Source organism: Cnephaeus nilssonii (assembly GCF_951640355.1).
Source record: "Cnephaeus nilssonii genome assembly, chromosome: 5".
Lineage (NCBI taxonomy): Eukaryota > Metazoa > Chordata > Mammalia > Chiroptera > Vespertilionidae > Cnephaeus > Cnephaeus nilssonii.
Window position 1 is genome coordinate 32,192,009 of NC_137076.1, and position 26,186 is coordinate 32,218,194.

At 56.4% G+C, this 26,186-nt stretch overlaps 1 protein-coding gene across 4 annotated transcripts; it reads right to left on the reverse strand.

Annotated features, from left to right (window-relative positions):
• Positions 1-21: 21 nt before the first annotated feature.
• PALM (paralemmin) lies at positions 22-24,951 on the reverse strand. Of its 4 annotated transcripts, none has more exons than XM_079771086.1 (9): positions 24,683-24,950; positions 14,093-14,144; positions 13,628-13,708; positions 13,319-13,449; positions 11,287-11,413; positions 9,634-9,655; positions 8,384-8,443; positions 6,067-6,198; positions 24-2,129 (listed from the first exon to the last, which is right to left on the reverse strand). In XM_079771086.1, the coding sequence occupies exons 1-9, from the start codon at positions 24,685-24,687 to the stop codon at positions 1,597-1,599; spliced, it is 1,143 nt and encodes a 380-aa protein (XP_079627212.1). In that variant the 5' UTR covers positions 24,688-24,950; the 3' UTR covers positions 24-1,596. The 4 variants fall into 4 exon arrangements, with proteins under 4 accessions (XP_079627214.1, XP_079627213.1, XP_079627212.1 ...); XM_079771085.1 differs by having other exon boundaries at positions 25-2,129; positions 8,384-8,446; XM_079771088.1 differs by lacking the exon at positions 6,067-6,198 and having other exon boundaries at positions 22-2,129; positions 24,683-24,951.
• Positions 24,952-26,186: the final 1,235 nt, after the last annotated feature.

Genomic DNA, 26,186 nt, shown 5'->3' on the forward strand with positions numbered 1-26,186 from the left:
GAAATCAAGAACTCCAGGACCCAGGGCGTTCACGGGGTTTATTTGCTTCTCTGGGAAAGTCAGGAACACGGGCCTGTCACACATCGAAAGCAGAGGGGGCAGCAAGGGCACTTCAGCGTAGGCTCTCAGCTCGAGGACCTGGCGGCTTGAGGAGGGAGGGGGTCCATGCCACTGCTGGGGGCCACCTCAGGGAGGGCCTCTCCTCCCACCACCAGGGGGCAGAGCCGAGACAGGCCGGGCTGGTTTCAGGCAGCCCTTGCATGGCTCCGCGGAGGCAGTGGTGAGGGGGCTGCCGCAGCCTGGGCACCGGGAGTGGGGGCCCAGGGGAGGGGCCCGAGATGGGGCCTGGTCATCCTACAGCCTACACAGGAGAGGGTGCGTAAGCGTGGGCATGAATGTGCCTCTGAGGATGAGTGTGGCTGCAACCTGGGAGAGGTGTGTGCACACCTGGGTGTCAGCTACCCAGAGGAGGAGAGGCCCTCACCCCTCACCCCTTCCCACGAGGTGGGGGAGGCTCACATTGGGCTGGGTAGCCAGTGGGGGTCTCCTGCTGCAACCCAGGGGAAGCTCCTGCCCCAGGCTGTGGGCCCCTCCACTGCCCAGAAGGTGCCGAGCCTAGCAGGGCTGGCAGTAGGCCTGATCTCTGGGGTACAGTTAGGGGGACCCCGGACTCTGGCCCAAGTAGGCTGGAGAATGGGCTGGGGCGGCCCCCTAGGGTCCTCAAATTAGCACCAGGAGGAAGGAGGGCCCAGTGAGGGTGGGAGCTCAGGACAAGAAGTGGCTCACGTGACCCTGCCTTGTGCAGGGTGCACCTCGAAGACCCTCACCGGCCCCATCCAGAAGACAGCACAGGGGTCATAGACCCCCCAAGTGGGGTGTGCGTCCTCTGGGCTCCCCCTTCCTAGGCTCCATCGTGCACTGGTCCTGCCCACGGAGAGCATCAAGGGAAGGGCACATTGGGCTGGGGTACCAGGGGGGGGGGGGCCCTGCTTTATTCTAAGAACTGGAGCCTGGTCTCCGACTGAGGCTCCCCAGTGAGGCACAGCCTCACCCCAACTGCCCAGGATCCCGACACCAGTGCCTTTGCCAGGGAACCCCACTTCCAGGGGCTGAGTGGGGACAAAAAAGGCGCCCAGGACCCCTCGGCTCTCCAGTCCCTCTCTGCAGGACGCCCCCTTGGAGACCTCACCGGAGGTGGCAGAAAGGCACAGGCAGGAGGCCCGGAGGGTAGCGGGCTTGCCTGGGGCGGCACAGAGGCCTGGGTCCCACCAGCCAGGAACTCTGTGGGCAAAAGCCCGTCTGTGGAGCTGCCGTGACATGTGGGGGATCCTCGTTTTGGGAAAAGTGGGTCGGTCTGTCCATGTCTCTGTCCTACCAGGCACAGGCACACAGCTCAGTGGTTTAGGGTGTGTCAGGGTGGTAGTGGGTACGGGACCCCTGTCCCTCTCTTTCCAGTGAAAGAAAACTCAGAAGGAAGATGTGACGACATAGCATGTCCTGGGGTCCGTGATTGTGGGTGGAGGGTGGGCAGGCACCGGGGCCGGGCTGTGGGTCTCTGTGGTGTGGAGGGTGGGGCCGGGGTCTGGGGCCTGCGGCTCACATGATGGAGCAGCATTTACAACGCTGCTTCTTCATGTCAAGGTCCTGGGCGTCGCTGGCAGGGGCCTCAGGCCCCACCTGGTTCTCTTCCCTGGAGCCCGAAGTGGTAGGGGGCTCGGCTGCACTGCCGTTGGGTGGGGCGGCCTCCTTGGGCTCAGCCTCGTCCTCGATGACCACCAGCTCCGCCGTGATGGTGTCCTGCAGCCCCAGCACCTTCTGGCTTTCTGCCTCATCCTCCACATTCTGGTACCCCATGAAGATCATGGTGACCGGGGGCTCCTGGCCAGGCTGGATGCCTGGTGGGCCTGACGTGGCCTCGCCAGGCTGCGCCTGAACTCCAGTGATCTCCCGCCTGGAGGGTGTGGTGGTCCGGACGGCCTCCTCAGACGTCCCCCCGGTCTCCGCTGCCGCAGCCACGGGCCCTGCCTCACTCAGCGTGACTTCATCTGCCTTGTGGATGAGATCGTCCACCTCGGAGGAGCTCAGTGGCTGGATCCCGTTCACCGCGGTGCCGTCCACGGCATGGACCACTGGTGGGGTGAAGAGAGAGAGTGAGACCTGAGACCGGAGGAAAGGCCTGGCAGGTCTGCAAGCCACACTCCAGGCTAAAGAGAAAATCACAGCCCAGCCCGCGTGGCTCAGTGGTTGAGCATTGACCTATGAACCAGGAAGTCACGGTTAGATTCCTGTCGGGGCACATGCCCAGGTTGCAGGCTCATCTCCAGTAGGGGGCGTGCAGGAGGCAGCTGATCAATAATTCTCTCTCATCACTGATGTTTCTCTCTCTCCCTCTCCCGTCCTCTCTGAAATCAATAAAATATATTTTTTTAAAAAGAGAGAAAACGATAAACCAAATTAGGTGGACAGTCTAAGCTTCCTGTTGGGATCTGTGGACACAGCCAAACTGGAGTACACAGGAAAATTCCTGGGCACAAAAGCACTTGTTATAAACAAAGAAAGACTGGAATTCCATGAATTGGGATATTATTGTCTTGCATTTTAAACTATTTGTACTTCTGTTTGTTTGTTTTTCTATTGAAAAGGTGGCAGAAACGGAAGTTCAGAGAAGGGAAGTAATTATCAGGAGACTACACAGGTGGACCCTGACCCTGGTCCAGGTCTGTTTCCTGGCCCTGAGGAGTTGCAAGGATCCTTTCTTCTTCTGGTTTATGTGGTTGATCCTTAATTAATTTTAGTTCATTCACTCAGTCTTTCTTGTTTTCCTGTGAATGCCCAAAGGCTATACCTTCTCCTGAGTTCAGCTTTGGCTGCACCCATGTATTGAATTACTTTGTCCTCTTTCAAGTTTAAATATCTTATAATTTCCATTTTGACTGATTGTCTCTCTAAGCCAAGATATATTACAAAAGATGCTTTGAAATATTGGGGAGTGAGAGACTGTGATCTGGGGATACAGCGCATAAGATATTACAGACACCTTTGCAGTTCAGAACATGGTCGCTTTCTGAAAATGCTTTACCTGTGCTTGATAAGAACATTCCTTCTCCATGGGGCAGAGTTTTATTCCTGCAATCAACCTTTCCCCCACAACCCCCTGCAATCAATCTGTGAAATGCACTTCCCAAATCTTTCCAACCTTCCTGCTCCATGTCTCTCTGATCTGTCACTTTCTGAACTGTGTTGCCGTCTCTAAGGATGGGGTTTCAGCACCAAGAGGAGTCCCACCACAGTTTGACACCAACCCCAGATCACAGCCTTAGAAGCACGGCTGCCTGGGGAGGGAGGAGGGACTTACAGAGCCTAAGGATTCCACTCCTCCCTGGCCAAGGGTCAGGGCTCCGATTTCTGGCTTCTGGCCAGACGGAAAGTGCTCTCAACTTTCAGTTTCCAGAGGGGGGGCGGGGGTTGTCCACGCTTCAAGGCCTCAAAGTGACTTTGAGCTGGAGGCCCTGCCCAGCGGATGGGTATGCCCAGGTAATACAGAATCAAGCTGAGTATTTCCCACTGGCCATTGCCCCAAGATAGGAATCTGAGCCCTCAGCTGCCATGGAAGTGGATCACCTTCCCATTGCTAAGCAACCAGAGTCCAGTCTGGAGGGTCCTGACTCCCCAGGGGCTGGGCCAGGCTGGGCAGAGTGGCCATGGTGAGGACCTTCTGCTAGCACAGAAATCTTTGCCCCTCAGCCTCATGCAGTCATTTCTGCCAAGACCACACAGCTGTTGAGAACTGGACCAGAATCCTACCTGGGTCTATCTTCAAAAGCAGCAGTCGCCAATCTTTTGGACCTCACGGACCACCAGCGGTCCGCGGACCACCGATTGGTGACCACTGCCAAAGCGTGGCAGAGCTGGGCTATAACAGACCCCCATGATAGCATTCTGGACACCCCAGACACTCAAATAACAACTAAGAACATGAGGCTTTGGAAATCAAAACGACAGTGGAATGTCACTTCACACCCAACAAAGAAAAAAAACCCCACATTAACCTGTCAAGGATGCGGAGAAATTGGAACCCTCATGCACTGCTGGTGGGAGAATAACATGGTAGAGCCACTGTGGAAAACACCCCAGCAATTCCTCATGAGGTTAAAGAGTCCCCATATGACCCAGCAATGCCACTCCTAGGTATTTGCCCAAGAGAAATAAAATCATTCGCTCACACAAACTTATAAAACCATAAGGTGGAAACAACCTCTATCCACGGATGGCTGGATAAGCCTAATGTGGTCCATACAAACAAGGGAATACCATTCAGTCCTAGGATGTGAACATGGATGGACTTTAAAAACATGACGCTTCGTAAGAGAAGCCAGACACAAAAGGCCACGCAGTGAGCGATTCCATTTATGTGGAATGCCCAGGACAGGCACAGCCACAGGAACAGGAAGTGGGTCAAGGGCTGAGGGTTGGGCAATGATGGGGTTTTTATTTGGGGAACAAAAATGTTCTGGAATTAGCTAGTGAGGGTGTACAACGTGGTGAACATGCCCAAACCCACTGAATTGTGCACTGAGCACTTTGTATACAATTTCCTTACAAGGGAAATGTTTGTGGACGTGCTAATGGGCTCTAGAGCTGAATTGTATTCACCTTATACTTGGCTCAGGGGACTGGTCCTGTGAACTCCATTCCCTCAAGAAAGCTAATGTTTGCCTTGATTTTTTTTTTTTTAATATGGAACGCTTCACGAATTTGCGTGTCATCCTTGCGCAGGGGCCATGATAATCTTCTCTGTATCGTTCCAAATTTTTAAAAATGATTTTTTAGTACATGTGCTGCCGAAGCGAGCACTGCTTGATTTTTTAATGTACCTTTTAACATGTCTTCTTAAAACATATTTTGTTTACTAAAGTGGATTTGTTTTCCTTTACTAGCATCACAAAAACTCCCCCTCCCCAGGGTCCTTTACGTATATCCTACCGCTCGTGCCAAAAGTGAACAAAGATGTTTATGAAACTGCTCTGTGGCCTGACCAGTGTGGCTTAATGGTTGAGCATCACCCTATGAACCAGGAGGTTGCGGTTCAATTCCCAGTCAGGGCACATGCCTGGGTTGCGGGATCGATTCCCAGTAAGGGGTGTGCAAGAGGCAGCTGATTAATGATTCTCTCTCATCATTGATATTTCTCTCTCTCTCTCTCCCTCTCCCTCTCCCTCTCCTTCTTTCTGAAGTCAATAAAATATACTTTTTTTTAAAAAGAAACTGCTCTGTAAATACTGATGGAGTGTACAGTTAAATAAACATTTTCCTTATTTAAATAAGAGTGAATTTGATGGTAAATGAATTATATTCACACACACACACACACTCAGACTTAGGCCTTTTGCCCCAGCTCCCCTGTTCCTCCATGTTCCAGTCTTCCTAGTGGGTGTCTCCCACAGCCTGTTCCCCTCCCAGTCACCAGGGGGACCCTAACAAATAAGACAGATCTCATTGCCTGCTCACCCCTCCCAAAGTTCTCTAGTTTCCTCCCTCCACTCTGTGTCAGCCCACAGGCTCTTCTCAGTTCCTCCGGTCCAGCAAACTCCATCCCACCTCAGGGCCTTTGCACGTGCTGTGGCCTCTAACAGGTGCACTGTTCCCCTACACGGTGCTGTGCATCCAATAAGCTCCTGTTTACCTCCCCTGAGGATCCTTCCCTGGCCCCCTCCTGCCTGACCAGCTCGTGGCCCCCCTCTATCTTTGGGACTTTTTGTAGCCTCTATCACAACAGTAATTATTTCAACAAGTTATTTGTGAGCTCAGGATTGAAGGGCTTGGCTCACTGACCAGGGAGTCCCACTGGGGATTTGCTTCCCGGGCCCAGTCTGGCACCTGGTGCTTAGTCAGCCTTCAAGGCAAGTGCCTGGAATGAAAGAAGGACTGGGCCACGGGTTCAAGCTCTAAGCAACTGAGGGGGCTGAGGCCCTGTCCCTGAAAGGCATCCCTGTCAAGTCAGATGGGGGTCAGGCTCTGGCTCAGGCAGTGAGAGGGGGTTTGGGGCAGGGAGTAGGGGACTCGTACCTTTGGTCTCGTCCTCGTAGACCTTGACGCCCTGAAGGAGCGGCTCCCGAGGGAGCGAGGTGGTGCTGGACAGCACCCGGGTCTCCCCGGTCACCTTGTCCTTCTCCACCGTGATCTCAACCGAGTACATGGCTGGCACGAGAGGCACGGGTTATGCCATGGCCACCCGCTCAAGTGCCCCCCGCTGGGCTGCAGCCAAGCCAGGGAGGGGAGCTGGCAGCACAGAGCCAAGCAGCAGGGACACCTTAAGCGCAGACCTCTCCAGCTCAACATCCTTCTGTGGCTCCCCAGTGCCCTGGCCGCAGGTCTGTATTCCTGCGCTCCACACGAGGCCCATCCTTGCCACCCCACCCTATCTGGGAAGCCTTAAACTATCCCATTTGCTCCGAGGAGAGAGTGTGTAGAAGGAGGGCTGCCTTGCCCATGGTCACAGCTACAATCGGAACTTGGGTTAACAGGCCAGACCCCTGCATTAGAGAGGCCAGATCCCTCTCTTTAGTCGACTATGGAATCTGTCCTCATTTACCTCTATGAAGAATGGATCATTTTCTCTCAAAACAAGTGAATGTCATTACCCCTTAGGGCCACTATTCCATGCCCAGCATCTCACCCACGTTCTGTGGAACTCATTACCACAACACTACATGGGGAGACTGAGTCCTGGCACTGACCCCCAGGACCTCACCCCAAAATCCAGTATCACACTGCCTCCCTCCACCCTACCCATGGGAATCACCACGTCCAAGAGCCCCTCCCAATCTGCCCCTCCTGGGTCTTGCTGCCCCAGAAGAGCAGCTCCCACCTCTCCCTCTCTCACCCTCTAAGGCTGCGCTGTCCATCAGAACACCCTGAACCCAGTACACTTCTCACCCCTCTGCAACCCACGGTCTGTTCTCCTTAAAGCCACCAGAGGGCACCTGTGAGAACTCGAGTCAGGTTTGGCCTTGGCCTCCCACAGCCACCAGAGGACGCCAGTGAGCACCCAGTGGGCACATCCCTGCTCTGCCCAGGGCCCTCCCTGGCTCCCATGTCAACGGGACCCTGTAAGACCTGGCTGTCATCTCCATGCCCTCAGTTCGTCCCTCTCCCTCACGTATTCCACTGCCACAACACAGCATACCAGGCTCAGGGCCTTTGCATGTGCAGGGCCCTCCACCTGACCACATTTACCCCCTGTTCCCTCACTTCTTTTGGGTCCTTGCTCAAATGTCACCTCCTAACTTTGGCCTCTCCTGAACCCTCTTATTAAAACTGTCCCCCCTTCAACTCCTCATGGTCTGCCTTGTTTTCTCTGTAAGTTCATTTTATGGGCTGTGGACCCATCAGCATACCAGCTCCCCCAGGCTGCGTCACTCAGCAGGGGCTCAATTAGCACTTGTTGAAAGAATGTTATTTAATCTCCTGTCCCTACACAGCCTAACACCCCGATCTGCAGACACAGAGTTGGACGGGACGTACACTGCACGAGATTGCCAACTGAGGGGACAAATGCTGGCCTCGGGGGTGGCCTGACGGGCACAGAAGCCCTAAAGACACCCCCTTCTTCTCTGGAAAATAGTGCCCTCTGCCTCCTGCCCGCTGGGGCAGAACTCCACCCGGACCCTGCAGGAGACCCTGGACCTCTGCTGCTGCCTTTGCCTTCCGAGTGCAGTTACATCCCAGCCACCCTGTCCCTAAGAGGGTCTTCGCCTCCCGTCTCGACCCAATAACAGCAGGAGTAGCAAGAAGGTTCTGTGACTTTTACGACTTTTATGGTTCCCTGCCAGGCCTTCGGTGTGAGGTCACTGCAAGTCCACCCCTCCCGCGGGTGGAGACTCAGGTGCCAGGTGCTGGGGGGCAGAGCAGGGATTTGAACCTGACCTCGTAGAATGCTTAGCGCTAACCCTGTCTCTTCCTGCTTCCTAGAAGGCATGCCTGAGGCCCAGCTTGGTCACCTCCAGGTACAGGGCACTCACGCACCTCCCCCATCCCCCCCAGGCAGCCTGCGTGTGGAGGAGGAGGATTTACGGTGGGTGCGTGTGTTTGAACATGTGCGCCACCCCCTCGGGGCTCCGGGAGCGAGTGGCGTGGTTAAGGGGATGGAAGCTGTGAGAAAGTGACGGGTTAGAGCAGCCATGCAAGGGGGCCCATCTTCTTGTGGAAGCTGGACCGGCATGTGACCAAGGAGCCAAAGCAGAGGCATCGGCCAGGCCCTACCCCAGGCTTGGAGCTACAGCCTTGGTCCATCCACCACCCCCCTTACCACAGGCTCCCCAGGGCCGACACCCGGCCCAGGACAGCCGCTGGACGTGGGGCCCGAGGCTGGGGGCTGACCTACCTGCCTTCATCATGGTGGAGCCTTCCGCCGTCCTCACAGGGGTGTTGGAGACTGACTTCGCTGCTTCGGGAGCAAAGAGTGAAGAGAGAGATGAGGGTCAGAGGAGAGATGACGATACAGACCCCCCAGACGCCAGGACAACCACCCAGACACCTGACGTCCCCCAGACACGCGGACACCTCCTAGGCACACTTGCCCAGATACCTGGCCCCTGCCCTGCACGCACACACCCGGACCACTCCACGTGCCCCAACTCCCAGGCACCCGTGGAACCCCTCCCCTCACAGAACACACATCAGCCCACAGTCCATTTCCTGTCTCTCGGCCCAAGTGATTTTCACAAAATCCCTGAGAAGCCTGCGTAGATTTTTTTTAATTATAAATTTTTAATTCCCCAGTAAGACAAGGAGACTCTCCTTATGAATAATTAACACAAAAGAAATCAGGCCAAGACACTTCTGTCCACCACCTTCATTTCTAGCTGGTGACTCTCCTGCCATACTCCCCATAGGAAAGTAGACAAGTTTAATGTATATTTAAAAAAATATAATTTATATTAAATAATTTTAATATAATTAATATATTTAATTAACTATTATATTTATACCTAAGCATATACATGTCAAATATTTGCAAATGTGTATAATATACCTGTAATAATTTAGGGGGGAATAAAATGGGTCCCAGAGTTCAAATTTTGGGCTTTTTTTTTTTTTTTTTTAAATCTGTTTCCTGGACTCTTGTTCTTTTAAATGGTCCCTGATCTCCAGGACAGTGGGGACCTTGTTCTCCCCACGAGCCTCTCTGAATTCTCATCCCCACAGATCCCATTTTACAGATGTGAAAACCAAGGCACGCCCCCACACACACACCACCTGCCAGAGCAAGTGGACAGAGAGGGTCAGCCAAGGCCAGACACCCTCAAGTGGACAGGATGGACCCACACCATCAACTCCAAGGCTGAGAACTCGCCCAGTCACAGCCCTGCAAGGCCTTGGTTTCCTCACCTGTAAGGGGGTGCGTGTGGGCAGTACTGCCGCAACCCCACCCCAGGGATGTTGTGAAAACGAAATGCAATGATCAGGGCTTGGGGCCAGGCTCCAAGTCGGGCTCCTTGGGAATAGTAGCAATAACAGTCCTGTTGCCATTATTGTTACTTATTAGCAACGAGGCACTCTCCCCACGTACACCATCCCCACTCTGGGCAGCCGAGTGTGCTGGGGCTCAGCCAGTCCCTTCCAGAAGCATACCTTTGGGTGTGCCCACTGGGGTCTGTAAGAAAGAACGGAGAGGGGTTAGTGGTGCCCAGGTCCCCCTCCCATTAACCAGGGCCCCACCCATGGGGTAGGAGCCCGGGAAGGTCTGACTCAGCCGTGACCCCACCTCAGGTGCCATCTCCTCCTGGACCCATCCCCCACCCCTAGCCCTGACAGCCAGGTGTCCCTGCCCAGCTCAGCAGTCTCAGGGGCTCCCTAGTGCCCCAGAATCCTATTTGACACTGCCCTGGGCTCTGTGCAAGCAGACCCGTGCCCCCCGGCCTCTCCTGCCTCCATCTCTGGCTGGCTTCCCTGGCCTCCTCATAGTTCCGTGGACACATTCCTGTTCGAGGGAGGGCCTTTGTGTGTTCCCTCTGCCTAGGAAGGCCGTTCCCTGGATTTCTCTTGTCTGGCTCCTCTCTCAGCCCCCTGACCACCCAATCCAAAGGCAGTCCCCAAACACACTGCAATCTCTCAAGTTAGTTAATACTGTGTATTACCTGCCCAGCCAGTGTTTCTTTTTAATTTCTTCCAGCCAGTGTTTCTGTCTTTGCCCCCTACCCCCAGAATATGGACATCATGAGGGCAGGGACCATGCCGACAGTCTACGCTCAATCAATCTCACTGAAAGCCCCCTCTCATCTAGAGTCTGCACCTGGAGAACTCCTACTCAACCTTCAAAGCCCACTTCCTTCCCAGAAGCCTGCCCAGCCCCCCCATGAATCAGATGCCTCCTTGGGCATCTGGGGTGGGGGTAACAAGGATTGGTAGGGGGAAAGGAAGCAGGTCCCATTGGCGCCTTGGGTCCTAAGCACAAATGTGGCTGGGAGCCTCCTGGATGTGCATGAATGCATTGCGGTGACCACAGGCTTGGGGCCCATTGCTCCAGGGTCTGGTATCAATAGAACCTGGTATAGACATCGGGCCCTAAAATCAATAGCTAAGTCCAATAAAGACCACTCTTCACTGTGTATCCTTGGACCCCTCTCTCAGTCTCTCTGGGCCTCAGTTTTTGTCTCCTGTCAAATGGGGACACTGTCTTCCGTCAAATGGACCAGGCATGCACAGGTGGCTCAATAAAAGTAATGACAAAGATGAGAAGGGGGTGGCATTCGTGGAAAGCTCCTTAAGCGTCAGGTCTTGTATGAAGTGCTTGTCGTCCATGGATTGATTCATTTAACCCTTGTGACATCCCCCGCACGTGGGTGCTCTTATGGGTGGGGAAACCGAGGCCCAGAGAGGCCAAGCCAGGTGTCCCAGGTCACATGGCTGGGAAGTGGCAGGCTGAGAATTGCTTGTTGTTGTTGTTGTTGTTTTTAATCCTCACCCGAGGATATTTTTCCATTGATTTTTAGAGAGTGGAAGAGAGAGGGAAAGACAGAGGGAAATATCCATGTGAGAGAAACACATCGATTGGTTGCCTCCTGCACGTGCTCCGGTGAGGGCCAGGCCAGGGAGGAGCAACCTAGGTACTTGCCCTTGACCAGTATCGAACCCAGGACCCTTCGGTCCACAGGCCGACACTCTATCCACTGAGCCAAACTGGCCAGGGCATGAGGTTTGAATGCAAGCTCTAAAATCTGGCCACAGCAGGGGTGGGGTTCCACTCTGGGGCCGGCGGGGGTGGGGCCCTTGGGATCTCCTTACCTGCTGAGAATTCAGTACCACCTCTGCCTTCTGGGTCTCCTTGGCCGGGCTGGGGGCTGCCACCTTCTCCTTGGCGGTGGCTGGGCGTGCGTCTGCGTTCTCCAGCACCTCAATCTCCTGCTCCAGCCTGGGGAGAGGGCGCAGTGACAGCCCTCACCAGGCCCTGCCGCATGCCCAGCACCATTCTGGGCCCTTTCCATAAGGGGGCTCCTTGGCTTCGCTGCTTCCCAACACTCTGTGAGGTATTCCTGTCACTTCCCCTCATGGTTGGGGAAACTGAGGCAGAGTGAAGCATGCACGTAGCCAGCGAGTAGCAGAGCTGGAACCTGAACCCAGGCTGCTCGGTCCTTTCATCACCCATGCCATTGCTGACTTCATTTACTTCCAACTGACTCTCCTTTTTCCCCCACTCAAATACATTTATTTTGACAGGAAGCTTTATCTCTACAGGAAAACTGGAAAAAACATGTCACTTTCCAAGTATCAGAAGATAACTAAACATAAACCCGTGAAAACAAAGCTGGTATATTAAATCCTGCCCAGCTGCCCCCACCCAGGATGAGTCTGCAGCCCTCTAACAAAATGAGCCCACGTCAACAGGATGGACCAGCTTGGGTCAGCCTGGAGGGCTTCCTGGAGGAGGTGTCCAGTCAGGGGACACCAAATGGGCAAAATTCGGCTGGGAGAGCCACCGTGGAGCTACTCTGAGAAGGAGAAAGCCAAGGCCCCTCCACAGCACTCAGCATGTGCTAACCTCACAGTAGGGTTCACGCGAGTCCCTCCTGACCCCAGGGCTGCACTCAACAAGGTGGGATGTAAAGAAGTCCACCTTGTCCAGCCAGTAATTCCAGTGGCCAGTCATTTCCACTGACTTTCCACCCCACCCAGCATGTGCCGCTCTGCCTGGTCAGTCCTGACTTTCTCTACATAGACCTGTCTCAGCCCTCAGCTTAATGTCTGTTAGAATTAAGATGCACAGCCTGGCTGGCATAGCTCAGTGATTGAGCGTTGACCTATGAAACAGGAGGTCAGAGTTCAATTCCTGGTCAGGGCACATGCCCATGTTGTGGGCTCAGTCCCCAGTGGGGGCGTGCAGGAGGCAGCCAACCGATGATTCTCTCTCATCATTGATGTTTCTATCTCTCTCCCTCTCCCTTCCTCTCTGAAATCAATAAAGATATACTTAAGAAAAAGAATTAAGATGCACAGGAGGACTTCTGCCTTCTCTGTTCACAGGCAGGAAACAGGCCCAGGGAGGGAAATCCCGGCCCACTTTCTTCCAAACCAAACACATCAGGACAAGATCCTAAGTCCCCACTATAGGGCCAGCTTCGGTGGGGCGATGGCCCAGTGTGCTACGGGACCTGGGCAGGTCTCATGCCTCTCAGCCTTTCCTTGGCCAAGTGGACATTTGGAATGTTGGCTGTCATTTCCCTCCACCCTGACCCTGCTACCCTGGAGCTGAGCCGGGGCCTCTCGCCTGCCCGGAAATTCTGGGCCTTTTGTCCCAGCCCAGGGGGGATGGTCACTTTCCCCAGCCTGCCCCTCCCAGCCTTCCTGCAGGCCCAGCTGCCAGTGCCTCTGTGGCCTCCATTAGATCGTAGCCGGGAAGAGCTCGTTGGCTGGGCTGGCGCCAGGAAGCCCCTGGGGAGGCCACTGCTGGCAACTCCCATCCTCAGGGACTCAGGGATCCGCCCTGACTTCGCGTACCTCCTGCACCTGCTTTGCTGGAGTGTCGACAGAAGAGAGGGGTCGAGCAGGGCAGCCGATGCCCCCGACAGCTCCCATTGTCTCCCTCAGTCACCCTAAGCCCGGTTACACATCCCCATTAAAGCACTGAGGTGTGGCATCAAAGCCTGTGCACCCCCATATCCAGCACACACACACACACACATACACACACACACACACACACACACACACACACACACACACACAGCAAGGTGGCCAAACCCCATCCTAGTCCTCAGGGCCCACTGCTCGGGGTTCCCACACCCAGACTTCGTGCAGGTCTGTGCGGCTCCCCACCCACCTGGAGATGGACTCCTCCAGGTGCCGGGCCTTCTGCTCATCCTCCTGCATCTGTCTCCTCATGTCTTTGTCCCCCTCGGAGGCAGAGGACGGAGTCCCCTCCAGCAGCCATCGTTCCCGCAACGCCTTGGACTGGGGGCAGCAGGAGGCGGGGTCAAAATCAGGGTCGGGGTCTGGATCAGGGTCCCTTCAGCTTTCCTGCTCTCCCAACCCCCATCTGCGACCGAGACTCGGGGTCTCTGGGCACCGCCGCCCCGCCCACCCCCCTGCCAAGGCCCGGCTCTGGAGGGGCGGCCCGGACGCCACGCACCTTCAGATGCTGCAGCTGCCGCCGGTCGTCCTCCAGCTGCCGCCGCTTGTTCTCGATCTCTGCCTGCTTCTTCCGTTTCTCCTGACGGACAGGCGGACGGGGTGGGGTCAGGACCAGGCAGGGGCAGCGCGAAGACCTCACCAACCCACCCAAGGCTCTGGCCACAAAGAGCCTGTTTTTTCTGTAAATGGCACCCACTTGGCCCACTGGCCTCCGACCTGCCCATTCCCCCAGCCTGGGCATAAATAAGGGCAGGATTCTACCGTGCCTCAGTTTCCCCACCTTTAAGGGGCTCTAAGACGGCTCGTGGTCTAAGATCCCACATTCCAGGGATTAAGGAGGCTTTTGTCTGTGGGGAAGCACCAGCAGGCACCACTGAGTCACAGGGTCCCTGTGCTGAGGGTAGGAGCCCATGAGACCCCCGTCCCCCCTGGCCACACCATCCAAGGGGTAGGAAGAACTCACTGCAATGGCCTGCAGCCGCTCCTGCTGGAATGTGGTCTCCCCGGCCAGGACCCTGGGGGAGGGGAGAGACAGACAAGGTCAAGCCAGGGGTCCACCCCACCCCTACTTTCAGCAGATCTGGTTCAAACCCCCGCGCTGGTCTTCCAGCTGGGTGATGGTGGCCAGAGGCCTGGCCGGCCTTCCCGAGTTTCCCTTCTGTAAAGCGGGACCTGCCCACCTCGGAGGCAGCACCATTCTCTCTATCCAGCCTTATTACCTCATTAATTCTCCCCACAGATCCTCCTGCCTTCCCTTCAGGGCAGAACCAAGAGAGGGGAGGGGGGTGGCCAGGCTCTGTCTAAAGCCCCAGGAAGGGTTGGGGAGGCTGGGCTGTAAAGGACAGATAGGGGTTCACCAGGAATCAAAGGCTGAAGGGTGTTTCAAGACAAGCTGTCTCACCGCCTTGCCCAGACGGGGAGACAGATCAGGACAGCCCCTGCTCACCCTCCCGCCTATGGAGCATTCTCCAGTCCTGGGGTGGGTGGTTCTTGACCTCTGCCCCAAATCCCAAATGATCCCAGGGCCCCTCAGGGAGGCTGGGAGGCGTGGACCGGAGGCCCAGTCTTACAGGGCCAGGGCCAGGGCCAGGGCCAGCTGGGCACAGTGGTGGCGGTGGGATCTGTCCCCCTTCCCTGCCCAAAGCCCCTTATCTTCACAGGGACTGAAATTACAGACCGTTCTTTGGTTCTATTGCCGCCCCAACACCCCTTGGCCTTGTGTCAGAGCCCAGAACCACCCTGTGGTCTCCAAAGACCATCTGTCCCTCTGGGTCTCAGTTTACCCACATGGATAGTTGGAGCAGACACCCAGCTCTACACCCTCCTGTTAAGCACCCCCTTCCCTTGTGGTTCAGCAGGGAAACAGGCTCAAATCACACAGCGTACTGGGCTCACCCTGGGCCAAAGCCCCGCCCCCAGTCCCGCCCAGGTGCCCTTGGGGTGATCTACCCTGGACCACAGTGCCCCGTCCGCCTATCCTACTCAGCTTCAGTTTCCTGGCCTCACTGAGACCTCTGAAGTCATCTGGCTCCCACGCCCCAGCCAGGTGACCCCACTCAACTCTTCCCTTCCTGGCGGGTGGCACCTGCCCCTCTCCCTACCTCACTCCCCCCTCTCCCCCCCGCCTGCGCCTCCTAGGGCCCCAGCAGCACCCTCTGCGACTTCCCTCTCTCCTTTCTCAGGAAAAGCTGCTTCGCTGGATGGAGTTCAGGAAAAGCTTGATCCACCTACTCAGCTCACAGGCCCTTCCTGAAGGGCCAGATTAGCTAGGTTTCTGGGGCTGCCCCACTGTGTGATGAGGCAGCGTGCCACACCCGTGTTCCCATCCCCTCACTTCTCACAAACCCCACATTCCCCACCACAGCCCAGAACTCTACCACTACCTGCCAGCTCCCTGGCACCAGACAGCCTCTCTCCACCCCCTAACCAGAGGCAGCATCTCAAAAGGAGAATCAGACCCCGTCACGCTCCTGCTCTAAGTCTCCCTGGCTCCCATCACCCCTTGAGAGAAATGATGAAACCAGCATAACCCAACCCCCACCCACTTACCTGCCCTCACCCCCTCTTCTCCTTCCTCACTGTTCCAGCTAGCAGGATCTCTTGGCTGTGCCTCGTCTACACCAAGGCCATTCCTACCTCAAGGCCTTTGCACGTGTTGTTCCCTCTGCCTGGTATGCTCTTCCCATGGCTGGAAACTAAGCCCAGAGAGGGCAAGTTCTTTGCCCAAAGTCACACAGCTACGAAGGGGAACAGCTCGGATTCAAACCACAACTGCCCAGCTCTGGACCACACACACACACACACACACACACACACACACACACACACACACACACGACAGCCATCCCTTTCCCAGCTCCAATCAAGCCTCCAGGGATCCCTCCAGAAGGAGGCGGAGCTGGGGAGGGGCCATATAGCTGGTGAGACCCCAGGGCACGCAGGGCCTGCTGGGCAGGGGGACCAGCCACCTAATGCCATGTTTCCACCTTGGTGGGCAGGTGGGCATTCAGACCGGACACAAGGACACAGGGCCGGCTTGGGGCCGGCCCCACCGGCTGCAGACAAGGCGGGTAGTGTCCTTCCTCAGGCGGCGGGTCGTCCCTCCCCATTCCCGTCCCTGTCACAGCCCCAGGGGCGCGGCTGTGCACCCTTCTCCTGGCCCCTCCCCAGGCCCGGGGGCGCCTCTGCCTCCTGGTGATGGATGGCAGGCCCGTGGAAGGCGGTTGCCCTGGCAACCGCGCCATCCCCAAGGCAACTCGGAGGCCTGCAAGAGGGTGTGGGCCCGCCACGCTTCTCCCGCCCCCAGCCCCAGCTTCAGGGGCTGCCGAAAAAGGATGGGAGGCGGAGGTAACTGCGTCTACCCCGCCCCCCACTGCTTGGGGGTGGAGTCCCATCTTGGGTCCAGGGGCACCCGCCCAGGGAGGGGCTCCTACCCCGAAAGGGTCTGGACCCGCCCCTGGCGCGAGGTAGCCAAGTTTAAGCCAAGATAATGTTCAGCATCATAAATGAGAAAAACAGAACGAAGTAGGGCCATAGGCCTCTCGTGGAACAGCTATAAGTAAGAGCCCCTTCCCGGGCGCTCCACACCTTCCAGGCCGGTCCCAGCCTCATCTAACAGGAGGGGAAACTGAGGCTGGGGAGGAGGGAAGTCTGTAAAGGACACATGCTAAGTGCCCATCCTCCTGATGGCCCTTAGACCCATTTTGCCAGTGGATGAGATGAAGCTGCTCAGTGGGGACGGTGGGACCTGCGCTCACGCTCACGGAGGTCTGGCAGGGCAGGGGGTGGGCCAAGTGGGATGGATGAAATGCCCTCTAGGGCTCAGCGAGGAAAGCCGAGGCCAGATCACAAAAGATCTGACAGGCTGGGTGGAGAAGCTCGGTTTTGGCTAAAACACAAGGGGAGGATTTAGAACTGCGTGGCAGCTGCCCCCACTGGCTCAGCACAGGGGGGCGGGAGGAGGCGCTGGCGTCTCTGAGCCTCCGTGGACTGCACTTCGCCACGGGCCGCAGCTAGCAACTGCTGGTGGAGGGACCCGCCCGCTGCCTGGACGCCCACCCTCAGCGCTACGAAGGCTCCAGTCCCTGCGCGATTATTTTTATGGCGCTTGGAGCAAATTCTGGGCTCAAGAGGCAATGTGGGCGGGCGGCTCAGGACAAGGAGAGGGTGTCGGCCGTGAGCGCGTGAGATAATCCTGGCCCCAGAGGATGAGCTAATGAGGCCCAAACCCAATGGGCCGGGCCGAGGCCCCAGCTTTGCCGGGCGTTTATTTTTTAAAGACCAGAGAGGTTATGCAACGGGCCCAAGGTCACCCAGCGGGCAGAACAGGCGGGCTGGAGGCGGGTGTGGGGATCGCACTAGTTCTTCCAAGAGCCTACGCCTGGGCAGCTCCAGCCAGAATGAGGGGGTCCTGGCCCAGGCAGGCTCAAAGCCCAGCACTGGAACATTCCTGTGTTAATTGAAAGGAAACAGCTGACAACGACCTTGGCCATGAGGGGAGGGTGGGGCAGAGTCACGCGGGCTGGGAGGTGGGGGGGAGAGAGGGAGTCCTGTGGCCCAATGGGCCCTTTCCCTCATTGGAGGAGGGGGATGGAGAGGGGGGAAGTCCCCATTCCACTCGCTGGTTCCCCGCTGTGGGTCCTTTGTCTGCCCAGCACCTTCCTGTCGCCAAACCCTCCACAGCTCTGTCACCCTGAGAACACCTCGGCCTCTCGGCCTCCACAGTTTACCCGTCACTCCTCATCAGCTCCCTCGGCCTCCCCTCTCCCCCCTCCACCTCCAAGCTCTGCTCACGCGCAGTCCCCTCTTCCAGCAAGCCTTCCTGGGTCTCCTCCCCTCCTCCGGGGACTCCCAGGACCACGACTGTCACTAACGAGGTGGACAGCCCATGAGGCATTAGCTGCCTGGAGGTTCGAGGCAGAGAGACATCAGCCCCATGGTGGAGACGGAGGTCAGAGCAGGACACAGACCTAGAGGAGCAAACCTGTTGCCTATTAACCTGGGGCAGAGAGCAGGGAGAGCTGGACCCTGCCCTGGGCCCTTCAACAGGAGGGCAGTGGAGCATGAATGGAGGCCATGTAGACAGAGGCCTTCCCCAGGGGCCAAGGCAAATCCCGCTGCAGAGACCAACCCCAAAGCCCATGGTTCCTGCCCACCCCGCACACGACTCCAGCCACACTCAGACATCCAAAGCACGTTACAACCCAGGGCCTTTGCACTGGCTGTGTCCTCTGCCTGGCGCAGGCTGTCCCTGCATCCGCAGATCTCACTCGTTCCCTTAGGGCAGTGGTCGGCAAACTCATTAGTCAACAGAGCCAAATATCAACAGTACAACGATTGAAATTTCTTTTGAGAGCCAAATTTTTTAAACTTAAGCTTCTTCTAACGCCACTTCTTCAAAATAGACTCGCCCATGCCGTGGTATTTTGTGGAAGAGCCACACTCAAGGGGCCAAAGAGCTGCATGTGGCTCGCGAGCCGCAGTTTGCCGACCACAGCCTTAGGGCTTTCTTCAGACATCACCTCCTTATTTAGGCTTCCTCTGATCTCCCTACTTGGGTTCAGCCACTGGACCCCCCAATGTCCCTGCCAGCTCTCACCCTCATGCAACACCCTGGACCTTTACTCACTTTGTTTCTTATTTCCTCACGAGGACAGTACCTGCCATGTACCCAGCACCCAGGATACAGCAGGTTCTCAATAAATATTCACTGTGCCAGCAAGTCAATCAGGGTATTTCCATTTTCAGAGGAGGCCCCACCTAAAGGTTCCCCTCCCCTCTTCACATTCCTGCTACCCCCTGGACTGACCACCTGTCTTATGACCACCTCCATTTTTTCCTTTTAAAGAAACACTGTCACATTGATCTAAAACAGGATCTGGGTTGCCCCCATCTTACAGAGGACAAGGGACGGGTCCCGACTACCTTGGAAGTGACTATACAAATTAATATATAAAACAACCCAAACACCCACCAATGATGAATGGATAAACACAATATGGTCCGTCCACTCGGTGGAATATTACTCAGCCATGAAAAGGAGTGAAGCGCTGATACAATGTGGATGAACCTTGAACATGTGATGCTCGGTGAAAGAAGCCAGACACAAAATGCCACACAGTATGTGGTTCCATTTACGTGAAATGTCCAGAACAGGCACATTCCAGAGACAGAGAATGGGTTACTGGTTGCCAGGGGCTACGGGGTGGGGGATATGGGGATGCCTTCAAAAGGGGATGGGGCCTGTTTTAGGGCTGATGGAATGTTCTGGAATTAGAGGTGATGGTTGTACAGCTCTGTAGATGTACTGAAACCACTGAATTGTACACTTTAGGGGGGTGGATTGTGTGGTGTATGAATGATATCGCAATACAGCTGGTAAAAATAAATATATACCTTTATACAGCAGAAATGCTGACCCTCTCACCAAGGGGCCAGGCCAGGGTCAGAGCACAGGTCCTGCCCTGCTGGCCCTGCCCTGAGACTCTCCATGATCAAAAGGATTTGAACACAAACTGACTAGGACATCACCTTTTCATTCCCTGCAAGCCCTCTGCCAAGCCCCTTCCCTTCACTCAGCCTTCAGGGCCCCCACATCACTGACCCCCACCCCCTCTGCTCACCCAAGCTGGGCTCCGAGGCGTGGCCCCGTCCCACCACCACCCTTGTCCGTGCCGTGACTCCCAGGCAGCCTGGCCTCACTTTGGTCCTTACCTAATCTGCCCACCACAAGGCCTGGCTTGGTTTCTACCTCTCAATTTTCAGCCCAATCCATACTGTCCCAGAGACGGGCTTTGACCGTCCCTGAATTCTTGCTTGAAACCCTTGGGCAGGAGACAGATATCCCAGCCCAATTCCACACTCCTTAGACTCAAGACCTCTACTTAGCCATCTTATGCTGCACAGAGACCCTCTGGCGCGTGGCCAGGGCACCTTCTAGCCTCTCTGTGCATCCAGGGACTGGGCCATCTCTCTCTGACCAGGACAGCCTGGCCCTGTGCATGGCTCTGACACCACAAAACTCTGAAATCAGTCCTAACCGGTTTGGCTCAGTGGACAGAGCATCGGCCTGTGGACTGAAGGGTCCCAGGTTCGATTCTGGTCAAGGGCATGTACCTTGGTTGCAGGCACATCCCCAGTAGGGGGTGTGCAGGAGGCAGCGGGTCGATGTTTCTCTCTCATCGATGTTTCTAACTCTCTATCCCTCTCCCTTCCTCTCTGGGAGAAAAAAAAAATCAATAAAATATATTAAAAAAAACCACATAGACCTGAAAGCAGGTCTATGCCCACCCAGACATTGGGTCCTGCTCCCCTGACTTTGGCACTTGTCTCTGAGCTGCCCTCACCTGCCCCGCCTAGACTAAACCCAGACTAGCTCCTCGCCAATCTGGCCCCTCACCTGCAAGAGTCTCTTCTGGTGCCTGGCATCAGCTCTCACTTCTCCCCTGCTCAGACACCATCCATGGCTCCCCATAGTCCCCAGCTGGGCACTCGAGGCCTGTAAGGACCCAGCCCCAAGAGCACAAACCAAGGAGTGCGCCCTTCTCCCCGTACTTTCCCACCTCTAGCAGAAACGCACAGGCCACTCTTTTCTACCAGGTGCTCCCTTCTGTCCACTGGGCAAACCCTTAAATACCTTTCACAGAAAAGGTCCCTGACGGAAAGGACTGAAAACCTTGCTCTACACCTCGGAGGAAATCGTCCAGGGCCTGCCCCGGGCCTTCTGATCCAGCATGGGGCTAGGATGGTCAGGAGGGAGTGTTCCTTAAACGAATGGATAAGACACTTCCTTGGCGGAGGAAGGATGGACAGGAGCAGGGTCCCAGACTTGGAAAGAGGTGATGTGATTTTTTTTTTTTTTCAGAACATCAACCTATTTCCCAGCATCAAAATCTGAGACCCTTGAGGGTGGATCTCGTTTGGGGTTGGTATTACAAGATCCAAGTCCTTATGGCACCCACTCCTCTTCTAACTGTGCCCCACCTGGGAGGGGGCTAGGTAGGTTCATGTCTCCACTCACCAAATGTGAAAAGTGCGGCCCAGGGAAGGTGAGTGGCATACCCATTCCCATAAGGAGTCAGGACACTCCCTTTCCATGCCCTACTCTCAAATCAGCAGTCACAGAAGAGGTCTGGGGGGGAGGGGTGCAGGGGCAGATGCCCCCAGGGGCCAAGACTACCAACCAGGTTGGAAAGCTAAATACCTAGGAACCCTGTAGACCAAAGCCCCTGAGACATAGGAAGGTACAAAGATTCCCTTCCCACCCTGGCCGCTAAGAGGAAAGCCCAGCAAACCCAAGCCCTACCCCTTATCAGCTGTGGCCTCCAGCATGTCATATCATCTCTCCATGCCTCAGTTTCCCCACCTTACAGGGCTGCTGTAAAGATGAAGAAAATTAATTCACAGGGACAGAGCGCTCAGTACAGGCATACAGCAAGTGCTCACTAAATGATTTTATTTATTTTTTTTAAATATATTTTATTGATTTTTTACAGAGAGGAAGGGAGAGGGATAGAGAGCTAGAAACATCGATGAGAGAGAATCATCGACCAGCTGCCTCCTGCACACCCCCTACCAGGGATGTGCCCGCAGCCAATGTACATGCCCTTGACCGGAATCGAACCTGGGACCTTTCAGTCCGCAGACCGACGCTCTATCCACTGAGCCAAACCGGTTTCGGCTCACTAAATGATTTTAAAGTAAATAAATGATGCCAGCACTTCTCGAACCACATTCCCATGTTCCTGCCACTACCTCTAGTATTATCTGCTTGTCCCTTCCCTTCACATCACTCAGTGTTTGAATCGAACCCCCTGGTTTTAGAAGGAAACATTTCATTTGTTACCAAGACTGGGAAAGTAAGAAGCCACAGCCACAGAGTAAAAAACATTGAAAAACAGACACAATGAAAATGAAAGCTTGTTATTCAATTATCACTGGAGATTGCTGCCTTTTAACTGGCCGTGTCTCTCATTAAAAAGGGAGATGAGCAAGTGTGAAAGAAACATGAAGGATCCAGTCAGCACCCAACAGAGGCTTCTTAAAGGTGTCCAGGCCTGAGGGTGGGAAGAAACCTGGGAAGGTCCTGCCCCAGCTCCACTCTCTAGCTCCTCTCCCAGGGCGGGAGCACTGCCTTCAACCAGGATAGAGCTTGGGCATTTGAGAAGGGCTGCCCTAAGCTAAATATCGTTACTTTATCAGCCAGACCCTGAGGCTCCTAGAGGAGCAGTGCCTCCTGGGGGCCCACACAGCAAATCCTCCCAGGGCAGGGCTGGCATCCAGCTCTCCCCACCAGGAGTGTGTCCCTGCTCTGCCACTCCCACCCTGGTCCCATCTTTGCAGCATCAGCCATCTATCCCAACAGCTCGGTGATCAGTTGCTACTTTTCAATAAATCCTTAAAGTCTTAACCTAATGAAAATGTGTTTAATCCTTAAATTCTTAAACGAATGAAAATGTGTTTAATCCTTAAATTCTTAAACGAATGAAAATTTGTTTAATCCTTTAACGACATTTTGTGAAATTCTTACATTTATTTTTTTCAGGTTCTCTTTTTTAAATTTTATTTTTAAAAGAAAGTTTCCAGCACCACCATAAGCCTTACAACCATCTCCTGTGACTCTGATGGCAAAATCCATGGAGACGGAACGAGGTGAGTGATTTGTTCTAGGGGCCGTTGCCTCTGTGCCTGGAGCCTGCTCTGCCCTCATGGAAAAGGACCGTGAGCAAGGAATGAGCGAGGGGCCGGTGTTCCAGTCAGGGCAGCACCGTGTGCGGCCTCTCCTCACCATCGTCAGCCCAAGCTCTGGGGAAAGAGGCTTTCTCTCATGCCTATTCGAGCCAGGGAATGCCAAGTCCCACCCCATATCGGTACCCAGAAAAGCCAGTGATCCACCTAATGGAGGGGGGGGGGGGCGCATAGCACCATATCTGGCCTGTGACCAAGAAGGTACAGGACAGGGCACCCTACTTGTGCTGTGTGACCCTGGGGCAGTACTGCCCCTCCCCAGGGCCTCGGTATCCACACTGAGAAAGAAAGGGGTGGTGGGAAAGGAAACAATGAGACCGATCAAAACATCCCTCATTGCTCTGCTCTGGGTGGGCATCTTCCAGATTTTCACCTCTCATTCTCCAAGGCAGCCCCCTCCCCAAGGCCACACCCTGCCCAGGGTCTGCTGTCAGGAGGCCTAGAGGCTCCCCTTGGTCCCAGGGAGCAGAGCAGGTAAACAAGTGGGGGATCGTAGTGCAGACAAGTCTGGGCCCTGGCTCCCCTGAGCCCCTGGCTGGGCTCCCAGGGCGGCTTGGGGAGCAGCTAGGCCTTTGTCTGGGTTTTCAAAAGCAGAGGACACTGGGTGTCACATTCTGAGGAGGGCAGGAGGCGGGGGCTCCCACCCAGCTGAGGGTGTGGTGGGTCACGGGTGAATCCCTGGAGGAAAGTTGTATGTTCAGAAAACACACCCAGTGGGAAGGGCAGGGGGAGCTGGACTGGCTAGACCTACAAGTCCAGGCCCCTTGCCCCATGGGGACCTGACCCAGAGCAGGACAGCAGATGTCCCCCACACACACACAGTGAGCAGGCTGCCGGGACCCCACACACCGGCTTCCCACCCTGCCCTGGCAAACACACAGTACAACCTCCCAGCGCCCACCTGTGGGAGTGGGGGCGTGGGGCCACCCTGACGGCAGAAAGAAGGACTCTGTCTGAAATGACCATGCACACTCATTCAGCACCTGCTTGTGCAAGAACCCTGGCCCAGGAACTCTTCACCTAACCCTCCACAGACCCAGGCCACCCATTCCATTCCAAGCAGGGGTCAGTGCACTCTTGGCTACACCATTTGGGGACACTTTCCCAGAGGGGATCAACTCCATGCTCCCCTGTTGGAAAGCACCTGGACCCCAGTCTCACACACACCAGACCGGAAGCCTGGAGAGAAGGCCCCTCCCTCCAGTGGTAACTCGGGACAACATCTGGCAGCCGACACCCCCCCCCCCCGCCCGGCCTTAACAGGGGCTCTAGACAGCACTGGATGCCGGTGGGGAGGGCAGCCAGACGGAGGGAGGATTGACCCGTGGGCGCGTCCAGGGCGCAGGGAGCAGCCAGCTCAGGCTAGGGAGTGAGGGGGTGAGGGGTGGCGGGTGAGCTCAAGGCCTGACTGTGCAATGGGGAGGGGTCGCTCCATCACCCCAGGGGGCCCACTCAGGAGCCCACAGGTGGCCGAGGCTAGCCCAGGGGGTGCGGGCAGGGCGCGGGCCGGGAGGGGACAGAAACACGCGCCTCCCCCTCCCAGTGTCCTGGGCTGCCCCCCAGCCGCTCGCGCCCGAGTCCCTGTGAGCCCGTGGGCCGCTGGGGTGGGGTAGGGGTAGGTCTCAGGACCGGCGCTGCCCAGCCCGAGTCTTTCCGGAGCTGAGCTGGGGGTCCCGGAAGCCCCTCGCCACCTCCCTCTCCACGCGGGGGCCGCGACGCTCCGAATGGGGGGCGGTGGAAGAGGCCTCGCCCCTTGCTGGGCCCCCGCCCACAGCCCCCCGGCCCCGGCCCGGGCGCGCCTACTCACTCCATTTCCCCGCGGAGGTCCGATTGGGTCGGCGATGCTGAGCCGGGGCGAACTCGGTGGGTGCGCAGGCGGGAGGAGGGCGGTGGGCTAAGGCCAAGCGACCCGGGCTGCGTGGCGCGGGGGCGTAGGCACCGGCTCCGGCATCGCCCCGCGCGCGGCTGTTTATTGTCCGGGCGGCGGCGGGCGCGGGGGGTGGGCTGAGCGCGCGCGCCGTCGCCGCCGCCACCGCGTTTCTCTGTCGCTCCCCTCCCCGCTCGGTCCCCTCCCACCTCCAGGCGCCGCGGTCGGCGCTGCGCCTCCTGCCGGCCGCCGGCGTTGCCGCAGCACCCCCATCCCCGCGCGCGGGCTGCGCCCGCAGCCTCCCCGCCGTCCGTGGGCCTGGCCTGGAACCTCCCTGGAGCTGCGCCCCACCCCCCGCCCGGAGTCATTCATCCCTTGTCCTAGGGGCTTAATCACAAGGAACAACAACAGCCTGTAATTATTGGAATCGAGAGTCTAGAGGGTTCGAGGCTGTCGGCCAGGCGGGGTCTGTGCGCTAGCCCTAGACTTGACCTGGACAAAATCCTGTCCCTCCCAGCTCCCGGTCCAGAAGGGAAGCGGGGGAGGGGAGGCAGGGGGCAAAGGACCAGTGGGACCCCGGGGGAAGTCCGGGAGGCCGCTCCGAGGAGCTGACGCCTCTACTGCAGCCTGGCGGTCTGCAAGAGGAGCGTTCAGGTGGAGGGCAATGCAAGTGCAAAGGCGGGGCTGTGGGACCAAGCCAGGCCCGGTTGAGGAGGAATGATAATAACACAGCAATTCCTTAAGCTTCTGAGCACTTGCTGGGCGCTGGGCCTGGAGCTGAAGTTGGAGGAGGGTAAATGATTTAAATCTGCCTCAGCTCTCACAGCACACACTGCAGGCCTCTGTAGCCAGAATGAGTGAGGTGGCTAGAGGAGGGAGCAAGGAGAGCTCAGGCTTTGTCCTGAAGGCACTAGGGAGCCACAGCAGAGTTTAGAGCAGGAGAGGAACCAACCTGATTTATTTTTGTGATGGCCCCTCTGGCTGTCAGGTGGGGAGTGAATTAGCAAGGGCAAAGCGGAGAGGCTTGGAGGCCTGGCAGAGGCTGAACTGGGACCCTCCTCAGGCTGAATAAGATTGAAAGGCAGGTAGATTGTGGATGGATCTTGAAGGGAGAGCTGACAGGATTGCTACTGATGGGTTGTGGGATGACAGGTATTGGGGTCTCCCCATTTCCAGATTGAGCCACTGGAAGGACATGTTAACATGATGGGGTTGGGGGTGGGGGGACAACAAAGGGTGACATTGGGTGGGCAGCTGGCCGTCGGGGTTTAGGGTGAGGCCTGGGCTGAGCTAGGGGAAGTCTGGACAAGATCATGTGAGAAGCAGGCACAGGCAGAAGACAGAGGCAACCAGTTCTCCTGCCTTCCCCTTGATTTCTTGCAGGCTATCTTGAGTCCTTCATGCTGCATGTGTCACCGTGTGAATCCCACAGACTAGGAGAGAG